This window comes from Balaenoptera physalus, assembly GCF_965194825.1.
Source record: "Balaenoptera physalus genome assembly, chromosome: 7".
NCBI lineage: Eukaryota > Metazoa > Chordata > Mammalia > Artiodactyla > Balaenopteridae > Balaenoptera > Balaenoptera physalus.
In genome coordinates this window covers 107,151,742-107,172,305 of record NC_138886.1, presented here as the reverse complement: position 1 = coordinate 107,172,305, position 20,564 = coordinate 107,151,742, and the positions used below count along the sequence as shown (strand labels likewise).

General features: G+C 46.0%; 1 protein-coding gene across 5 annotated transcripts in view; it reads left to right on the top strand.

Moving 5' to 3' along the window:
* GFRA2 (GDNF family receptor alpha 2) overlaps nt 1–20,564 on the top strand; it is a 329,510-nt gene that overhangs the window by 22,003 nt on the left and 286,943 nt on the right. For all 5 annotated transcript variants that reach the window (XM_082471294.1, XM_082471295.1, XM_082471293.1 and 2 more), the window contains exon 4: nt 18,934–19,288. In XM_082471294.1, coding sequence (XP_082327420.1) covers nt 18,934–19,288 — 355 coding nt within the window. The remainder of the gene's footprint in view (nt 1–18,933; nt 19,289–20,564) is intronic.

Below are 20,564 nucleotides of genomic sequence, written 5' to 3'. Positions count from 1 at the left end.
TCCTACGACGGCAGGAGAGGAGAGGACGCGAGGAGCTGGGATCTGTTGTGGGGCTGGAGTTAAGGATGACTTTGCTAATTTAGGCTTGAACACAATGGTGCCACTGTTTACTAGGATGGAGAAGATGAGGGAAGGAGCAGGTTGGGGGCGGGAGCTGAGCTCCAGCGTTCTCTTTCAACCACATGGGTGCTGAGATGCTAGTTAGACCTCCACCTGGAAATGCCAGGTAGGCAGTTGGATGTAAGCCTGGAGCCCTGGGAGGGGTCAGGGTTGATATATAGGTTGAGAATCGTTAGCATACAGATGGTATTTACAGAACCATGAGGTCACCTAGGGAGAGTATAGACAGAGAGGGAGGCTGGGGCTCTTCACGCAGGGAGGAAGCGCTAGCAAAGGAGGCTGAGACCAGGGCCAGTGAGGAAAGGGGAGCCAAGTCAGGGGTGGGAGGGGAGCTCCGCAGGCAGGGAGGCGGCGTGTGGAGGGGGAGCCCCTGGGCGGGATGCTTGGGAAGAGGAGGAAGGGAGGACGGTGAGCTGGATGGGAGATCATTCTTGAGAGAGGGCAGCGGGGAATGATGGGGTCCGTAGATGACAGTGCCAAGGAGGAGTAGGGGAGTGGACTGGTGTCAGGAGTCCCACAGGAGGAGAAATGGCCTAGAAATGACCCTGCGGAGGAAGCAGGACTCCCACCACCTCTGGGCCCGGAGCTGCCCAACGGTCACTGCTTCCAAAATCAGTGTGCTAAATGACCAAATCTCTGATGTTACCAGATTTATGAATCTGCCAAAACTTGCTTCTTCTCATCATTTGTAAAGCTTTTAGAAATTCACATTTGGATGGTTTTCATGGCTTCTGAAGATTCTTGCAAATGGTCTTCATTGCTGTATTTTAAGATATATTCAGTTTTTGGGAATTTAAGCATCAGGAGTTGATGTAGACTTCTTAGAGCAATAAAGTATATTTCGTAATCAGTAAAAAAATTTAGCTTACGATTGGTGCTTCCGGTCCTACCTTCATTCACCGCAAAAAAAAAAAAAAAAGGCTGACGAAGGATTAAGGTGGACCACATCAATATGAAATGCCTCAATTTTGATTTTTAGTTGTTATAAATTCAGAATTAAAGCTGATAAGCCATTGTGGGAATTGGTATGAGAATGGTAAAAATCTTAAATATTAAAAAAAAGAAAATCACACCAAGACTATATTTAAAAGAACAGAGAGCCTTCAAAAGTGGCTAAAAAAGTCCCTTCAAACGTGAAATACTGTAATGAAGTTTTAATTTTTAATTGCTAGAAACACAAAGTCAAGACGAATATGCCTTTTGCAGAATTGGAGAAAATTCTGACAGTGGTTAAAATTTGTCAAAATATAAAATGATATTCAAAAGCAATTGATTTCTTTCGAATGGATTTGCAGTGAATTTGCCATTCATCAAATTGACTTTTGGTGGGTTGGCCTGCTTCCAAAAGTGCAGGGGCCCCAGAGAGCGCTGGGGTGGCCGCGTGCTACGTGGGGTGGAGGTGAGGGGAAAGTTCTGACAGAAAGCGGAGGACATTAGGGAGCCTGGGCTAAGACTGCTGGGGCCGGTTTGAGGAGGGCGGGCACCAGAGCAGTGGGGATAAAGGCTGGGAACCCACTGGGTCCATGGGGCTTGAGTGACAGCAGAGCCCTGGCAGGAGGGCATTTTGGGATTGGCTGGTCATCTCTCGGGGAAGTTGAGCTTTCACCTCATGCTGGATGGCGTGGGGCTCCCGGCCACCAGCCACAGCTCCTGGTGGTGCGGGGGCCCAGAAGTGAGAAAGATCTCTGAGGTCCTGCTCTCTTAGACTTCTTGGATAAGCAGAGGGAGCTCTGAAGCCCTTCTCTTGCTCAACGACAGGGAGACTGGGAACCCTTTTGGCTCTTGGTATGTGATGCGTGTGGCTGGAGTGACAGGCACGTGGGACAGACCAATTCTAGCAGGGCCGTGTGAAAACGGAGAGTTGGAGGGGAGGGTCTTTCTAGCCAGGGAACACATTCTTTTAAAAAAATTAAAAAAAAATTTTTTTGTACAAATTTTAAAGGTTACTTTCCATTTACAGTTATTACATAATATTGGCTATATTCCCCATGTTGTACAATACATTCTTGAGCCTATCTTATACACAACAGTTTGTACCTCTCACTCCCCTATCCTTCTATTGCCCCTCCCCCCCGTAACCACTAGTTTGTTCTCTATATCTGTGAGTCTGCTTCTTATTTGTTATATTCACTAGTTTGCTGTATTTTTAAGATTCCACATATAAGTGATATTATACAGTGTTTGTCTTTCTCTGTCTGACTTATTTCACTTGGCTTAATGTCCTCCAAGTCCATCCATGTTGCTGCAAATGGCAAAATTTCATTCTTTTTTATGGCTGAGTAGTATTCCATTGTATGTATATGTATGTGTGTATATATATATATATATATATATATATATATATATACACCACATCTTCTTTAGCCATTCATCTGTCGATGGACACTTAGGTTGCTTACATATCTTGGCAATTATAAACAATGCTGCTATGAACATTGGTGCATATATCTTTTTGAATTAGCGTTTTTACTTTTCTTTTGGGCGTATACCCAGGAGTGGAATTGCTGGGTCATATGGTAGTTCTATTTTTAATTTTTTGAGAAACCTCCATACTATTTTCCACAGTGGCTGCACCAATTTACATTCCCACCAACAGCAGGGACCACATTCTTAAATAAGCATTTATTGCACATGTGCTATGGGCTGGAAACTGCTTGCGGCATTTGTGTCCACATTATCCCGTGTAATCTTTAGCGCAGTCCTGTGTGTAGGCAGGGTGGGTGTTGTATCTTCATTTTGCAGACGAGTAAAATGAGGCTGAAAGAGGCTGCGTTACCTGTGCACGCTTGCTCTGCTCGTCAGGGGCCCAGCCGGGTCCTCTAACCTCCCCAGACATGGCTGGGAGTCCCTGCTCTTAATCACCAGCACAGCGCCAAGCAGGATGGGCAGGGATGCTTGTGAAGCCTGCAGGGTAAGCCTCAGGCCAAAGGGAAAGTTTCTGTTTGTTAACTTGACTGTAATCTCATGTTCACACCAGAATGTAAGCTCTAGGAAGAGAGGAGTTTTGTCAGTTTTGTTCATTTCTCCAGCAGTGTTCCACATGTAGTGAGTGCTCAGTAATTGACTGTTGTAAAAGCTAATGAAACTTGAGGGAGAGCTGGTCGTGGGTGGCCCCATAGGGCAAGAAGCATGGAGGTAATGGTCAGGGTGGCTGCAACCCAGCCGGGAAGGTGGGGCCCCCACGTGGAATCTCTTCTTCTTGCCCCTCCCTCCTCCTCCTCACCCTTCCTGCCTTCCATCCAGCCCTGTTTAGAGTTTGTTTAGTCTACATCTCATTGTTGAGTGCCTCTCTGCTCACCCTTGTGCCCCTAATTATCTGGACTCAGTTGACTGTCCTCCTTTTTGAAACTCTTGTCTTGGTTTCCATGACACCAGCATCTCCTGATGGTCCATCACCTCATGTCCCGCTCCTCCCCAATCTCCGCTAAATGATGGCACCTGGAGCTCTGTCCTGACCCACTTCCTCTTCTTTGTTTTCATCCTCAACCTCGGCTACCTCATGTAGTTATGTGGCTTTAAATAGCCTCCAATGTCAGTCATGCTCAGTTTTATCACTAGCTCAGACCTCTCTTCTGAACTCCAAACTCATTTATCCTCCTGCCTTTCAACATCTCCATGTGGACATCTCATAGGCATCTCAAACTTCAGTTGAAAACATTCTGTTCTGCCCCTCCTTCTTCTCTCTAAGTTTTTCCTGTTTCACAAAATGATTCCACCATCCGCTGGGTGCTCAGGCCAAAAACCTAGGCGTTTTCCTTGATTTCTCTCCTTCTTCCCATTCAGTATCCAACCCATCCTGTTGGCTTTATCTCTAAATTATATGCAGAATACGCTCGTTTTTTGACATCTTTGCAGTCACCATTCTCCCCAAGCCTGTTACTGCAACAGCCTGTAACTGGTCTCCTTTATAGCCCCCTCCCCTTCATGGGAACTCGGTCTTCCATCTGTCAGCCAAAGTACATGAGGTCGGGTGACTCCCATCCTTAAAACCCTCTAAGTGCTTTGCATCTTAGAATAAAATCTGAAGTTCTTACCCTGCCCTGCAAGGTCCCACATGATCTCTGCTGACTGTCCCTCTGGCTTCCTCTCCCTCTTACTTTCATTTCGTTTCGGAAACTCCAGCCACTTTCCCTTCCTTCTGCCTGTAAACACACCGAGCTCATGTCTGTCTCAGGACCTCTGTACCTGTTCTTCCTTTTGCTTGGAATTCCCTTACCTTGGATTTGTTTTTGCATGTTTCACTTCTGCCCATCATTCTTTCTCAGCTTGGATGTCACCTCCTAGGGCAGGCCCTCCCTCATCCCTCATTCTCTTCTGAATTCCGCTTATTTGATTTTCTTCATAGCGCTTTAAATTGCCTTATTTATTTGTTCGTGTGTTTATTACCAGTCTTCGTCTCACTAGAATAAAAGCCCCTGGAGAGCAGGGACTCTGTCTTTTCAGATCACGGCTGGATTTCTGGGGCATGTGGTCAGCACGTGAAAACAGCTGTTGGCTGACAGCTGTTTGACTGACCGGGATGTGGAGCTGTGCCTTGTGAGCCCTGGTGTGTGTGTGCGTGTTGTGGTGTGCACACGCGCTGTTGAGTTTGCAGGGTGGGACAGGGGAGCTTCCTTATTCCCTCCAGCTCGCAGAGTCCTGCACTGGCGTGTGGGGGGATGGGAGTAGACAGGAGAGTCACAGAACTTCCTAGAAAGTCATATAGTTCAAAACCTGTCATTTTGGGCTTCCCTGGTGGCTCAGTGGTTAAGAATCCACCTGCCAATGCAGGGGACACGGGTTCGAGCCTGGTCTGGGAGGATCCCACGTGCCATGGAGCAACTAAGCCTGTGCGCCACAACTACCGAGCCTGTGCTCTAGAGCCTGCAAGCCACAACTACTGAGCCCACGTGCCACAACTACTGAAACCCGCGTGCCTAGAGCCTGTGCTCCACAGCAAGAGAAGCCACTGCAATGAGAAGCCCACGCACCGCAATGAAGAGTAGCCCCCGCTCGCCACTACTAGAGAAAGCCCGTGCACAGCAACGAAGACCCAACGTAGCCAAAAATCAATAAATAAAATAAATAAATTTATTAAAAAAAAAAACAAACCTGTCATTTTTCAGGTGAGGAAATGAGACCCAGAGAGGGTCAGGCTTTGTTGGGGGTTTCACACACTTGGGAGAGGTAGAGACAGAATTAGGGCCCAGGTTTCTGACTTCCACTTTAGTGGCCAAGCTGCAGAGCATGGCCTAGGGGCCCAGGGTCAGCTTGAGGGTGGACATGGTCAGAAGCAGAATTAGGGACAAGTGACAAGCGTGGCAGTTTCCTGGAAGGCCAGAAGGAAGAGATGAAAAATTCAAGTCCTATTGCTTTGGAAGCCTTGTGGAAAGGTGAGCATCTTATTTTTGCTCCTCCAGGGAAAGGCCTGTTCTGTGTTTGGAAGGTCTACCTTGATGGGCCTCTCATTTTGGGGCGGGCGATGGGGTGGTGAAGCCCCCAGGGGACATGCTCTGGTGACAGCAGAGGCCCATCAACTCCCTTCTGCTGAGGATGGGCTTGGTCGATTGATTGTGGGCTGGATGGGGTGTGTGCTTGTTGGGGGACCAGGCCAGGGGCACCTCTGCTTCTCCTCTGAGCCTCTGGTTCTCCAGCTTTGGAAGGCACCCTCAGAATGATGGGGAGCTTGTGAAATCCAGATTCCTGGGTACCAGCCACAGAGCTCTCGACTGGGAGGGTCTGGGTGGGACTGAGCCTCTGTGGGTAACAGGCAGTTCGAGCGAGTCACAAATGCACCAAAGTTTAAGAACTTCACGTCTAAATCAGTTACTTCCCTTCAAGGGCATGTACACTGTTGCCAGAATGGGAGATGGGCATAGGAATAAATATATATATTTTTTCTTTACTAAGAAGTACACACTTCTTTCCTGCAGGTTTTCGTTTTCTAACCAGCAGTATTTGTTATTTATTTATTTATTTATTTATTTTTGGCTGTGTTGGGTCTTCGTTTCTGTGCGAGGGCTTTCTCTAGTTGTGGCGAGTGGGGGCGCCACTCTTCATCGCGGTGCGCGGGCCTCTCACTATCGCGGCCTCTCTTGTTGCGGAGCACAGGCTCCAGACGCGCAGGCTCAGTAATTGTGGCTCACGGGTCTAGTTGCTCCGCGGTATGTGGGATCCTCCCAGACCAGGGCCCGAACCCGCGTCCCCTGCATTGGCAGACAGATTCTCAACCACTGCGCCACCAAGGTTAGCCCCGGAATAAATATTTTAATTTGAATAGTAGTGCATTTTAACACGTCTTGGAAAAATTCAGAACTAACATAGATGTTATCATTCAGGACAAATCTAGGTAGGTATTGAAAAATTTTAAAAGTGAGTCTGTTGAAGAAATTTAAACATTTCAGTTAATATAAGAATTAAGGGATTTAAAGAAAAAATTCATTAAATATTGGCACAGGTGGTACTGGTAACATGGCCAAAACGATATAGGTGGTACCCGGGTGACTGCGGTTTGGTAAACCTAGCTCTGTAAAAGAAAATATTCAAGGATATCATTTTGAAGATTTAAAGACAGATGGTCATTGGCTTGGGGCAGCGCCCCAGGAGAGGAGGGGGGAGGTGGGCGCGGTTTGGCTGGGGTGAGGCAGTCCCTCTACAGCTGGCCCCTCCTTGTCCCCAGGGGCTGGAGCTGGGAGGATGCGTCCACTGAGGTTTCGGGAAGTGGCCAAGCATGGTTAAATCCCACCTCCCTCTCCTTCGAGCAGCTGTTACCATTTACGCCTTGGTGCAGCTGTTACCGTTTACTCCCTGGCCCATCTGCACTCTTCTCAGCAGGCCTGGAGAGCGGGCTGGCCCAGGCCCGGGAGGAATTCCTTGCTCCTGAATCCTTCAAAGGTCCTGTGTGGTCTGTGTAGGGATTGGGGGGGGGTGGCGGTGGGCTAGCAGGGGCCTCCCTCCCTGCTGTTTGGATATTTTAGTTCAGGGGCTGCGGCCCACACTGGGCTGGTGTTTGCAATCCACCACATCCTTCTTCCTCCCGGGTGGGGACTCTTGAAAAGGATAACAAAGCCTTCTGGACCCGAGGGAGAGGCGCCTTAGTGCAGATGTAGAGGCAGTGGATGGGCTGGGAAGAGGCTGTCTCAGGCCTGCCTGCCCTAGCACAGGCTTCCTCACTTACTGGGGGAGCCAGAACAGCCCAGTCCTGGGCCTTTCTCCACGGTGGAGCGGGGCCCCATCCTCGGCCCACTGGCCGCTCTACCCGCTCCGGGAGGATCAGAAGGGGCATCTTTCTCGTAAGTAGGCAATTGCTGTTACTTTCGGCACCGTGTGTGTGTGTGTGTGTGTGTGTGTGTGTGTGTGTGTGTGTGTGTGTGTGTGTGTTTCCTAGGAAATTTACCAAGTTTTGGCCCCGGGGGTTTACATTTCCCACCCCCTTAGCAAAAGCTTTCACTATTCAAGCTCCAAATGGAAGCCACTGAGGCTGTAATTACACCACATTAGCTCGGGAACATACTGAGGGGAGCGGGAAGGTGCACCTGGGAACCTGAGAGCAGCCGTGGGCCTAAATTAGCTGCTGTTCATTGGCGGTTGTCACCCTGCTCCTCTCTGGGGCCCCTCATGTCCTTGCTCTCCTCCACCTCAGCCCCAGGCTGCTTGACTGTTCGCTTCCACCAGCCAGCGTCCTGACAGGTGCACTGAATGGGAAGGAACGCCCTGGCTGGTCCGGGAGAGCCCTCCCACGGAAGTGGTGCCCCAGAATAGCCTTCGTGTAGACAGGCGTCCTTGGGTCCTCGCCTGGCCCGGGCAGAGTGGCTTGGCAGCTGCTCAGAGAACCGCTTGGGAGGCCACGTGCCTTGCCCCCCGCCCTGCCCCATGGCTGAAAGCTCTTGCATGGCTGCCCGGCATCGTCTCTGGTGGTCCCTCTCCCAGGCTGCATCTCCAGGCACGCTGGATTGCTGTCGGCTCCTTCCAGCCTCTGACCTTGCTGTTTTTCTCTCTGCCTGGGACCCCCTTTCCACTCTTTTTGCTTCCTCTCCCTCATCATGTAGGTTGCAGGAGTGCTGTTGCTGCTTCTGGGACCCCCTGGTCTGGGCAGGCTGCTTTCCTCTTGGCTCCTGCAGGCAGTGCCCTGACCTCCCCAGCATGTCAGCATCACCTCAACCTTGACCCCAGCCACGTGTCTGGGGAAGTGCCTGGCACATGGTGGACCCTCAAAGATTTGTTAATTGAATGGGTAGGAAAACGAACCTTGATTCCCTTTCTGCCCTAATTCCCCTTTTATTTTTACAAGAAGGGAGGGAACTTTTTTCTTTCTGCCTTCATAGGGCTGTTGTTGTCTGGGTAGGATATTGGGGTGATGGTTCAGTCTTCGATGATTGCCCCCCTACTTTCAATTCTGAACACTTCTCGGCTGGACCCCCCACTGATGCTTGACTGCATGTGGTCTTGTACTGACTGCTGTTGCTGGCCCTGTGTCATTTTTGGCTTCCTTAATAATATTAGCCAACATTTTTTGAACACTTATTATGAACTAGATACTGTACTAAATACATTTATTTTTTCACTCATCAAATACGGATACAGCATTCACTATGTATTAGACACTGGCACCTATGGAATCAGTGAGTACAACTGACAAAACCCCTGCTTTCATGGAGCTTATATTCGGTAGAAAAATACAAATGACTAAATAAGTATATACGATGGCAGATGGTGATGAGTAATCTGGGGAAAAGAGATCAGAGTAGGGGGTGAAGGGAGTGACTTGTTATTATGTATAGGGTGGTCAGGAAGGACTCACAGATAAGGTAACATTGAGCAGAGACCTGAAAGAAGTGAGGAAAGGAGCTGTGTGGTCATGGGGGTGGGGGAGAGCTTCCTAGGCAGAAAACAGCACATGCAAAGGCCCTGAGGTCGGGTCATGATTGGCATGCTCCAGGAAGAGTAAGGAGGCCAGTGTGGCTGGAAGGGAGTAAGTGAACAGGGGGAATGAGTAGGAAGTGAGGTCGTATACGGCAGTGCTGGCTAATGGAAGTATGTTATGAGTCACATATGCAATTCTAAAATTTCTTTCCTTTTTTAAAATTTTTATTGGAATAGAGTTGATTTACAGTGTTGGGTTAGTTTCAGGTGTACTGCAAAGTGAATCAGTAATACATATACATATATCTACTCTTTTTTATTTTATTTATTTTTTTTGACTTTTAGAATCTTATTTATTTTTTTATACAGCAGGTTCTTGTTAGTTATCCATTTTATACATATTAGTGTCTGTATGTCAATCCCAATCTCCCAATTCATCACCCCCCCCACCCCCCGCCCCGCCACTTTTCCCCCTTGGTGTCCATACGTTTTTTCTCTACATCTGTGTCTCTATTTCTGCCCTGCAAACCGGTTCATCAGTACCATTTTTCTAGGTTCCACATATATGCGTTAATATACGATATTTGTTTTTCTCTTTCTGAATTACTTCACTCTGTATGACAGTCTCTAGATTCATCCACATCTCTACAAATGACCCAATTTTGTTCCTTTTTATGGCTGAGTAATATTCCATTGTGTATATATATATATATATATATATATATATATATACCACATTGTCTTTATCCATTCATCTGTTGATAGGCATTTAGGTTGCTTCCATGACCTGGCTATTGTAAATAGTGCTGCAGTGAACATTGGGGTGCATGTGTCTTTTTTAATTATGGTTTTCTCTGGGTATATGCCCAGTAGTGGGATTGCTGGGTCATATGGTAGTTCTATTTTTAGTTTTTTAAGGAACCTCCATACTGTTCTCCATAGTGGCTGTATCAATTTACATTCCCACCAACAGTGCAAGAGGGTTCCCTTTTCTCCACACCCTCTCCAGCATTTGTTGTTTGTAGATTTTCTGATGATGCCCATTCTAACTGGTGTGAGGTGATACCTCATTGTAGTTTTGATTTACATTTCTCTAATAATTAGTGATGTTGAGCAGCTTTTCATGTGCTTCTTGGCCATCTGTATGTCTTCTTTGGAGAAATGTCTATTTAGGTCTTCTGCCCATTTTTGGATTGGGTTGTTTGTTTTTTTAATATTGAGCTGCATGAGCTGTTTATATATTTTGGAGATTAATCCTCTGTCCATTGATTCATTTACAAATATTTTCTCCCATTCTGAGGGTTGTCTTTTTGTCTTGTTTGTAGTTTCCTTTGCGTTGCAAAAGCTTTTAAGTTTCATTAGGTCCCATTTGTTTATTCTTGTTTTTATTTCCATTACTCTAGGAGGTGGATCAAAAAGATCTTGCTGTGATTTATGTCAAAGAGTGTTCTTCCTATGTTTTCCTCTAAGAGTTTTATAGTGTCCGGTCTTACATTTAGGTCTCTAATCCATTTTGAGTTTATTTTTGTGTATTGTGTTAGGGCATGTTCTAATTTTATTCTTTTACATGTAGCTGTCCAGTTTTCCCAGCACCACTTATTGAAGAGACTGTCTTTTCTCCATTGTATATCTTTTTCTCCTTTGTCATAGATTAGTTGACCATAGGTGCGTGGGTTTATCTCTGGGTTTTCTATCTTGTTCCATTGATCTATGTTTCTGTTTTTGTGCCAGTACCATATGGTCTTGATTACTGTAGCTTTGTAGTATAGTCTGAAGTCAGGGACTCTGATTCCTCCAGCTCCATTTTTTTCCCTCAAGACTGCTTTGGGTATTCGGGGTCTTTTGTGTCTCCATACAAATTTTAAGATTTTTTTGTTCTAGTTCTGTAAAGAATGTCATTGGTAATTTGATAGGGATTGCATTGAATCTGTAGATTGCTTTGGGTAGTATAGTCATTTTCACAGTATTGATTCTTCCAATCCAAGAACATGGTATCTCTCTCCATCTGTTTGTATTGTCTTTAATTTCTTTCAACAGTGTCTTATAGTTTTCTGCATACAGGTCTTTTGTCTCCCTAGGTAGGTTTATTCCTAGGTATTTTTGTTGCAATGGTAAATGGGAGTGTTTCCTTAATTTCTCTTTCAGATTTTTCATCATTAGTGTATAGGAATGCAAGAGATTTTTGTGCATTAATTTTGTATCCTGCAACTTTACTAAATTCACTGATTAGCTCTAGTAGTTTTCTGGTGGCATCTTTAGGATTCTCTGTGTACAGTATCATGTCATCTGCAAACAGTGACAGTTTTACTTCTTTGTTTCCAATTTGTATTCCTTTTATTTCTTTTTCTTCTCTGATTGCTGTGGCTAGGACTTCCAAAACTATGTTGAATAATAGTGGTGAGAGTGGACATCCTTGTCTTTTTCCTGATCTTAGAGGAAATGCTTTCAGTTTTTCACCCTTGAGAATGATGTTTGCTGTGGGTTTGTAATATATGGACTTTATTATGTTGAGGTAGGTTCCCTCTGTGCCCACTTTCTGGAGAGTTTTTATCATAACTGGGTGTTGAATTTTGTCAAGCTTTTTCTGCATCTATTGAGATGATCATATGGTTTTTCTTTTTCAGTTTGTTAATATGGTGTATCACATTGATTGATTTGCATACATTGAAGAATCCTTGCATCCCTGGGATAAATCCCACTTAATCATGGTGTATGATTCTTTTAATGTGTTGTTGGATTCTGTTTGTAGTAGTTTGTTGAGGATTTTTGCATCTATATTCATCAGTGATATTGGTCTGTAATTTTCTTTTTTTGTAGTGTCTTTGTCTGGTTTTGGTATCAGGGTGATGGTGGCCTCATAGAATGAGTTTGGGAGTGTTTCTTCCTCTGCAATTTTTTGGAAGAGTTTGAGAAGGATGGGTGTTAGCTCTTCTCTAAATGTTTGGTAGAATTCACCTGTGAAGCCATATGGTCCTGGACTTCTGTTTGTTGGAAGATTTTTAATCACAGTTTCAATTTCAATACTTGTGATTGGTCTGTTCATATTTTCTATTTCTTCCTGGTTCAGTCTTGGAAGGTTATACCTTTCTAAGAATTTGTCCATTTCTTCCAGGTTGTCTGTTTTATTGGCATAGAGATGCTTGTAGTAGTCTCTTAGGATGCTTTGTATTTCTGCGGTGTCTGCTGTAACTTCTCCTTTTTCATTTCTAATTTTATTGATTTGAGTCCTCTCTCTCTTTTTCTTGAAGAGTCTGGCTAATGGTTTATCAATTTTGTTTATCTTCTCAAAGAACCAGCTTTTAGTTTTATTGATATTTGCTATTGTCTTCTTTGTTTCTATTTCATTTATTTCTGCTCTGATCTTTATGATTTCTCTCCTTGTACCAACTTTGGGTTTTGTTTGTTTTTCTTTCTCTAGTTCCTTTAGGTATAAGGTTAGATTGTTTCTTTGAGATTTTTCTTGTTTCTTAAGGTAGGCTTGTATTGCTATAAACTTCCCTCTTAGAACTGCTTTTGCTGCATCCCAGAGGTTTTGGATCATCGTGTTTTCATTGTCATTTGTCTCTAGGTATTTTTTGATTTCCTCTTTGATTTCTTCAGTGATCTCTTGGTTATTTAGTAACGTATTGTTTAGCCTCCATGTGTTTGTGTTTTTTACGTTTTTTTCCCTGTAATTGATTTCTAATCTCATAGCATTGTGGTCAGAAAAGATGCCTTGATATGATTTCAGCTTTCTTAAATTTAGTAAGCCTTGATTTGTGACCCAAGATGTGATCTATCCTGGAGAATGTTCCATGTGCACTTGAGAAGAAAGTGTAATCTGCTGTTTTGGATGGAATGTCTTATAAATATCAATTAAATCTATCTGGTCTATTGTGTCATTTAAAGCTTGTGCTTCCTTATTAATTTTCTTTTTGGATGATCTGTCCATTGGTGTAAGTGAGGTGTTAGAGTCCCCCACTATTATTGTGTTACTGTTGATTTCCTCTTTTATAGGTGTTAGCTGCTGCCTTATGTATTGAGGTACTCCTATGTTGGGTGCATATATACTTATAATTGTTATATCTTCTTCTTGGATTGATCCCTTGATCATTATGTAGTGTCCTTCCTTGTCTCTTGTAACATTCTTTATTTTAAACATTTAACATTCTTTATTCTCTATTTTATCTGATATGAGTATTGCTACTCTAGCTTTCTGTTGATTTCCATTTGCGTGGAATATCTTTTTCCATCCCCTCACTTTCAGTCTGTATGTGTCCCTAGGTCTGAAGTGGGTCTCTTGTAGACAGCATATATATGGATCTTGTTTTTGTATCCATTCAGCCAGTCTGTGTCTTTTGGTTGGAGCATTTAATCCATTCACATTTAAGGTAATTATCGATACATATGTTCCTATTACCATTTTCTGAATTGTTATAGGTTTGTTTTTGTAAGTCCTTTTCTTCTCTTGTGTTTCCCACTTAGAGAAGTTCCTTTAGCATTTGTTGTAAAGCTGGTTTGGTGGTGCTGAATTCTCTTAGCTTTTGGTCGTCTGTAAAGCTTTTGATTTCTCCGTCGAATCTGAATGAGATCCTTGCTGGGTAGAGTAATCTAGGTTGTAGTTTCTTCCCTTTCATCACTTTAAATATATCATGCCACTCCCTTCTGGCTTATAGAGTGTCAACTGAGAAATCAGCTGTGAACCTTATGGGAGTTCCCTTGTATGTTATTTGTCGTTTTTCCCTTGTTGCTTTCAAAAACTTTTGTCTTTAAGTTTTGTCAGTTTGATTACCATGTGTCTCGGCGTGTTTCTCCTTGGGTTTATCCTGTATGGGACTCTCTGTGCTTCCTGGACTTGGGTGGCTATTTCCTTTCCCACGTTAGGGACGTTTTTGACTATAATCTCTTCAAATATTTTCTCAGGTCCTTCCTCTCTCTCTTCTCCTTCTCGGACCCCTATAATGCTAATGTTGTTGCGTTTAATGTTGTCCCAGACGTCTCTTTGGCTGTCTTCATTTCTTTTCATTCTTTTTTCTTTATTCTGTTCCATGGCAGTGAATTCCACCATTCTGTCTTCCAGGTCACTTATCCATTCTTCTGCCTCAGTTATTCTGTTATTGATTCCTTCTAGTGTATTTTTCATTTCAGTTATTGTATTGTTCATCTCTGTTCGTTTGTTCTTTAATTCTTCTATATCTTTGTTAAACACTTCTTGCGTCTTCTCGATCTTTGCCTCCATTCTTTTTCCGAGGTCCTGGATCATCTTCACTACCATTATTATGAATTCTTTTTCTGGAAGGTTGCCTATCTCCACTTCATTCAGTCGTTTTTCTGGGGTTTTATCTTGTTCCTTCATCTGGTGCATAGCCCTCTGCCTTTTCATCTTGTCTATCTTTCTGTGAATGTGATTTTTGTTCCACAGGCTGCAGGATTGTAGTTCTTCTTGCTTCTGCTGTCTGCCCTCTGGTGGATGAGGCTATCTAAGAGGCTTGTGCAAGTTTCCTGATGGGAGGGACTGGTGGTGGGTAGAGCTGGCTGTTGCTCTGTTGGGCAGAGCTCAGTAAAACTTTAATCCACTTGTCTGCTGATGGGTGGGGCTGGGTTCCCTCCCTGTTGGTTGTTTGGCCTGAGGTGACCCAACACTGGAGCCTACCTCGGCTCTTTGGTGTGGCTAATGGCAGACTCTGGGAGCACTCATGCGAAGGAGTACTTCCCAGAACTTCTGCTGCCATTGTCCTTGTCCTCACGGTGAGACACAGCCACTGTCCGCCTCTGCAGGAGACCCTCCAACACTAGCAGGTAGGTCTGGCTCAGTCTCCTGTGGGGTCACTGCTCCTTCCCCTGGGTCCCAGTGCACACACTACTTTTTGTGTGCCCTCCAAGATTGGAGTCTCTGTTTCCCCCAGTCCTGTCGGAGTCCTGCAATCAAATCCTGCTAGCCTGCAAAGTCTGATTTTCTAGTAATTCCTCCTCCCATTGCTGTACCCCCAGGTTGGGAAGCCTGACATGGGGCTCAGAACCTTCACTCCAGTTGGTGGACTTCTGTGGTATAAGTGTTCTCCAGTTTGTGAGTCACCCACCCAGCAGTTATGGGATTTGATTTTATTGTGATTGCGCCCCTCTTACCATCTCATTGTGGCTTCTCCTTTGTCTTTGGATGTGGGCTATCTTTTCTGGTGAGTTCCAGTGTCTTCCTGTTGATGATTGTTCAGCAGTTAGTTGTGATTCCGGTGCTCTCGCAAGAGGGAGTGAGCGCATGTCCTTCTACTCCGCCATCTTGAACCAATCTCCTACTCTTTTTTAGATTCTTGTCCCATATCGGTCATTACAGACTATTGAGCAGAGTTCCCTGTGCTACACAGTATGTTGTTATTAGTTATCTATTTTATATATAGTAGTGTGTATAAGTCAATACCATTCTCTCAATTTATTCCCCCCACCAATTCTAAAATTTCTGATAGGTGCATTAAAAAAGTTAAAAAGAAGCAAGTGAAATTAATAATACTTTTGTTTAACACAGTATATCCAAAATATTATCGCTTCAACATGTAATCAGGTAAAATATTGTTTGAAATGAAATGCTTTACATTATTATTTTTTCTTATTAAGATTTCAAAATCTGGTGTGCACGTCTCATTTTGGGCTAGCTCCATTTCAAATTCAATGGCCACATGAGGTAATGGCTGCCATATTGGACAACACACATATAGAGCCTTGTGGACCCTGCCAAGGCCTCTGAATGAGATGGGGAAGCCACTGGAAGCTTTGGGGCCCAGGAGCATTATCTCTGCCTTAGGTTCTAGAAGGTTTGCTCCAGCTGTGATGAGAGAAGATTGCTGTGGGGTGGGAGGCAAAAGAACAGAGCAGGGAGACTGGGAAGGAGGCCTTTACCAGTACACAGTGACAATGGCTTGGACCGAGGTGGGGGCAGTGGTGGTGGTGAGAGTGGCTGGATTCTGGGTGTATTCTCCCAGGTCTTTCTGCTGTGGATAAGAGAGCAGTCAAGGGAGGGCCAAGATTTTTGGCCTGAGCTACTGGAAGGCTGGAGTTGTTTTCAGAGGGATGAGGAAGACCCGGGGTGGGGGGCAGCCTTGGGGGAACGTGGGGTGTGGTTTGAGACATGGGTGACAGCCTTTCAGGTAGAGTTGGTGGGCAGGCAGCTGGACATATGAATCTGGGGTTCAGAGCGGAGGTCCCTGCCCTGGCTGGGGATATAAATTTGGGAGTCGACAGCATATTGATGGTGTGTAAGGCCATGCATGAGTGGAGGGACCTGGGGAGTGGGTGTATAGAAGAAAGGGGGCTGAGCCCTGGTGGAGAAGATGGAACCAGCGAAGCAGGCCTGGAGAGAGAGCACAGGGAGGCAGCAGGAAGGCTGTGAGAAAAGGGGAGCTGGGGGAGCCACCAGTTGTGTCCAGTGTGCCGATGGCCAGGGGAGGAGGAACCCCCAGGGTCTCTGATCACTGCCAAGGAAGGAGGCAAATGCCAGGCTGCCGTGGGTCCAGGAGAGAACGGGAGGGGAGAAAGTGACTACTGGTATAGATGACTCGTTTGAGGGGTTTTGCTTTAAAGAGGAGCAGAAAGATAGGGTGGTAGCTTAGCAGTGGGTGTGTGGTCACAAGAAGTTCTTTTTTTCCCTTAAAGATGGGCAATGTAATAGCAGATGGGGATGATCTAGTAGACAGGGCAATATTATCACGAGGGAGAGAGAGAGAAAAATGAGCTCATTCAGGCTCACAGCAGCGCTATGAAGTAGGTACTATTTTCCAGACAGGGAGACTGAGGCAAAGGAAGGTCCAGCCACTCACCCAAGGCTGCGCAACTGATAAGCAGCAGGATGAGTAATCGATGCAGATGCCTCAGTTTTAGGACCCCCAGTCTTAATCATTCTGCTGTTGTGCCTCTTCGTTTCTTAGCTAGATTTGTGAGGTCTTCGAGAAGGGGCTCCTCTTACATGTACGAGTCCAGCCCAGCACCTGGCAGGGAGAGGGCTGTGCAGAGGTGAGACTTGATAGATCACTAATGACCAGGTGATTGGAACACAGGGACCTGTGCTGGAAGTGCCGTGGGAGGGTAGATGTGGCCACACTCTAGTCTTTCCCACCCTCTGTGGGGCAGGGCCTCGCGTGGATAGGGTAGTGCTCAAGAAATACTGAAAAGCATTTGTTGGGTGGATGAGGAATGAATGAAAGACCATGGCTCACCCATCCTAGAACCTAAGTTGGTGGCTCTCCCTGGCATACCATGGTGCTGGCCAGATCTGGGTTCCTGCTCTGGTTTGCTGCCAGTGTGCTAGAAGATCTCCCATCCAGATTTCACCAGAATGTCATGGGGTGGCGGGTGAGGGGCCTGTGTGGACTGAATTCCTGCCTCCCCACTCTGTCTGTCATCAGGATAGACAAGAGGTGCTCTGCAGGTGGGAGTAGGCTGGTGGCTGGGGGGTCCCTGTGCCATGTGTTCCCCTCAGAATAGCTGAGACTTGGGGGGTGGGGCAGACACCACAGAAGGAACCTGACAATTCCTGGGATCACCAAGGTGTTTTGCTCCACAGGCAGTGGCATGAAGCTCAAAGCCTCGGCTCTCATGCCAAGGTCCCAGCCTCCAGCTCATCTGTGCTTTGCTTGATTAAGGGCTCAGCCCTGCTGGAGCCTGAGGCTGGCCTTCAGCCTCCTCCTCACGCTGCCGAGCTCCCAGCCCAGCGCTTGCCTTCAGTGGTCTCGGCACTAACTGGCTGCAATAGCAGTCCCACCCCATGGGGCCTTTTGAAATGTGTGGGGACAGTTTCAGTGGTCACAGTGGTGGGGGCAAGGATGGTGGCCATGGTGCTATTGGTACCCTGGCTGCTGAAGATCCCATAGTGGGAACTTCCTAAGGGCCAGCAGTGCTCCCACCGGAAGCCCTACTCACATGTGTGGCCTTGGGTGCCCAGGGACCCGGGGACCCGGGGACCCATCTTGCATCAGTGGCCACCCAGTTGTGTGCTCTTGAGCCAGTCCCTTTGTTTCCCCATTTCCCACTTTTGTGAACAGGGCCACGAACACCTAGTTGCTTGCTTTTTCGTCTTGTGATAATTTTTTTTTTAAATCAAAATATAGTTGATTCACAATATTGTGTTAGTTTCAGGTGTACAGCAAAGTGATTCAGTTATATACATATATATATATTTATATATTTTCAGATTATTTTCCATTATAGGTTATTACAAGATACTGAATATAGTTCCCTGTGCTATATAGTAAATCCTTGTTGCTTATCTATTTTATGTATAGTAGTTTGTATCTGTTAATCCCGTACCCCTAATTTATCCCTCCCCCTCCCCTTTCCCCTCTGGTCTTGTTTGTATTCTATGTCTGTGAGTCTGTTTCTGTTTTGTGTACAGATTCATTTGTATTATTTTTTAGATTCCACATATAAGTGATATCATATAATATTTGTCTTCCTCTGACTTTCATCACTTAGTATGATAATCTCTAGGTCCATCCATGTTGCTGCAAATGGCATTATTTCATTCTTTTTTATGGCTGAGTAGTATTCCATTGTATATATACACCACATCTTCTTTATCCATTCATCTGTTGATGGACACTTAGGTTGTTTCCATGTCTTGGCTATTGTAAATAGCGCTGCTATGAACATTAGGGTGCATGTGTCTTTTCAAATTAGAGTTTTCGCCTTCTCTGGTTATATGCCCAGGAGTGGGATAGCTGGATCATTTGGTAGCTCTATTTTTAGCTTTTTAAAAGAATCTTCATACTGTTTTTGAAAGAAGTTTTAAATAAGACTTTGGTTTAATAGTTGTCATCCTAAAAGCGCACCGTACGTACAGCTTGCTCGGTGGACGCGCATATTAACTCACTTGATCTTCATCACAGCCTTAGGCGGGAGGGCTGCTAAGCGATCCGCATCTCACAGATGAGCAAGCCGAGTCAGAGAGCACTGTGACCCTGGGGGGCGTCCCCAGCATGGGCTGACTGCCCCCTTCCTTCCCTGCAGGGACAGGGGCAGACCCGGCAGTCAGCGCCAAGAGCAACCACTGCCTGGATGCCGCCAAAGCCTGCAACCTGAACGACAACTGCAAGAAGCTGCGCTCCTCCTACATCTCCATCTGCAACCGCGAGATCTCGCCCACTGAGCGCTGCAACCGCCGCAAGTGCCACAAGGCCCTGCGCCAGTTCTTTGACCGCGTGCCCAGCGAGTACACCTACCGCATGCTCTTCTGCTCCTGCCAGGACCAGGCGTGCGCCGAGCGCCGCCGCCAGACCATCCTGCCCAGCTGCTCCTACGAGGACAAGGAGAAGCCCAACTGCCTGGACCTCCGCAGCCTGTGCCGGACGGACCACCTCTGCAGGTAGGGGCCGCCGCAGCTCCGAGGGGAGTCGGCTGGGGTGCTCTGCCTGCTTGGCATTCCCGAGTTCACTGGGTTACGATCTTGAGCCCGGAAGAGAGGGTGACTCAGACATGTGCAGAACGAATTGTCATTCCTTCATTCATTCTTCCTTCCTTCCCTTCCTTCCTTCATCCATCCATCCATCCATCCATCCATCCATCCATCCATCTATTCATCCGTTCATTCATCTGTCCATTCATTTATTCAGCACAGGTTTATCATTTGCCTGCTGTGTGCCCAGCTTCAAGCTAAGCACCATGGGGGAAACCAAGATGAACCACCCTAGGAGCTCCTAATTTAACATCAGAGACCCTAGAGCCTGGAGTAAGAAGGGACCTTCAGTGACTTTAGGTCCACTTCTAAAGGAAGCCCACCCATTATCCCAGTGAGGTCCTGTGGCCGTCATGGAAGGGCTCTTGCACATCCCAGAGGCAGCTCCTTCCACACTGACAGCTGAGCTCGTCTAGTGTTGGGTGGAGCATGGGGACTCCGACGGTCCTGGGTTTGAATCCTGACTTTTCCACTTACTAGCTGTGTGATTTGGAGCAGATTTTTTAAATGTCCTGAGTGTCCATCCCTTCACCCATGAAATGGGAATAAAAATACCCAAGGCACAGCATTATTGTGAGGATTAGATGACATGTGTGTTAAAGCTTAGCACAGAGTTTGGCATAAAGTAATTGCTTAATAAGTGTCTAATTATTTGGAAGGTTTGTTTTGCTACAGCGAGTTGAAATTTGCCTCTGTGATTCTTCTGTTTTTCCCGTTTATTATTAACCATTTATTGAACCTCTCTTGCATCCAGTGCGTGGTTCTAAGGCTTAGGCACGCAGAGGTGAACACGACGCTCTCCAAGGAGCACCCAGTCCAGAAGGGAGACAGACAAGGGGAGCAGGGATCCCAGTGCAGTGGGCTGAGGGCTGTGGGCTCCCAGAGGAGGGTGCACAGAAGAAGGGCATCTGCCTCAGCCTGGGGGTCCAGAGGACGGGGCCTTGAGCTGAACCTTGGAACATGAGAAGGAGAAAGCCAGGGAATGAGTCTGGCATGCAAATAAAAGGAACATGTAATGGGGCCACATTGTTGTTGGAGGGCAGCTGTTAGATGGATGTATGGATGAGGGAGAAACATCTTTTGCACAGAATTATTTGTTGTGTTATTTGTATGTGGGGAAAGAATATGCAAAGGCTGGAGGGTAGGAGAGAGCCTGTGGTTATGGGCACCTGCAGGTGGTAGGTGC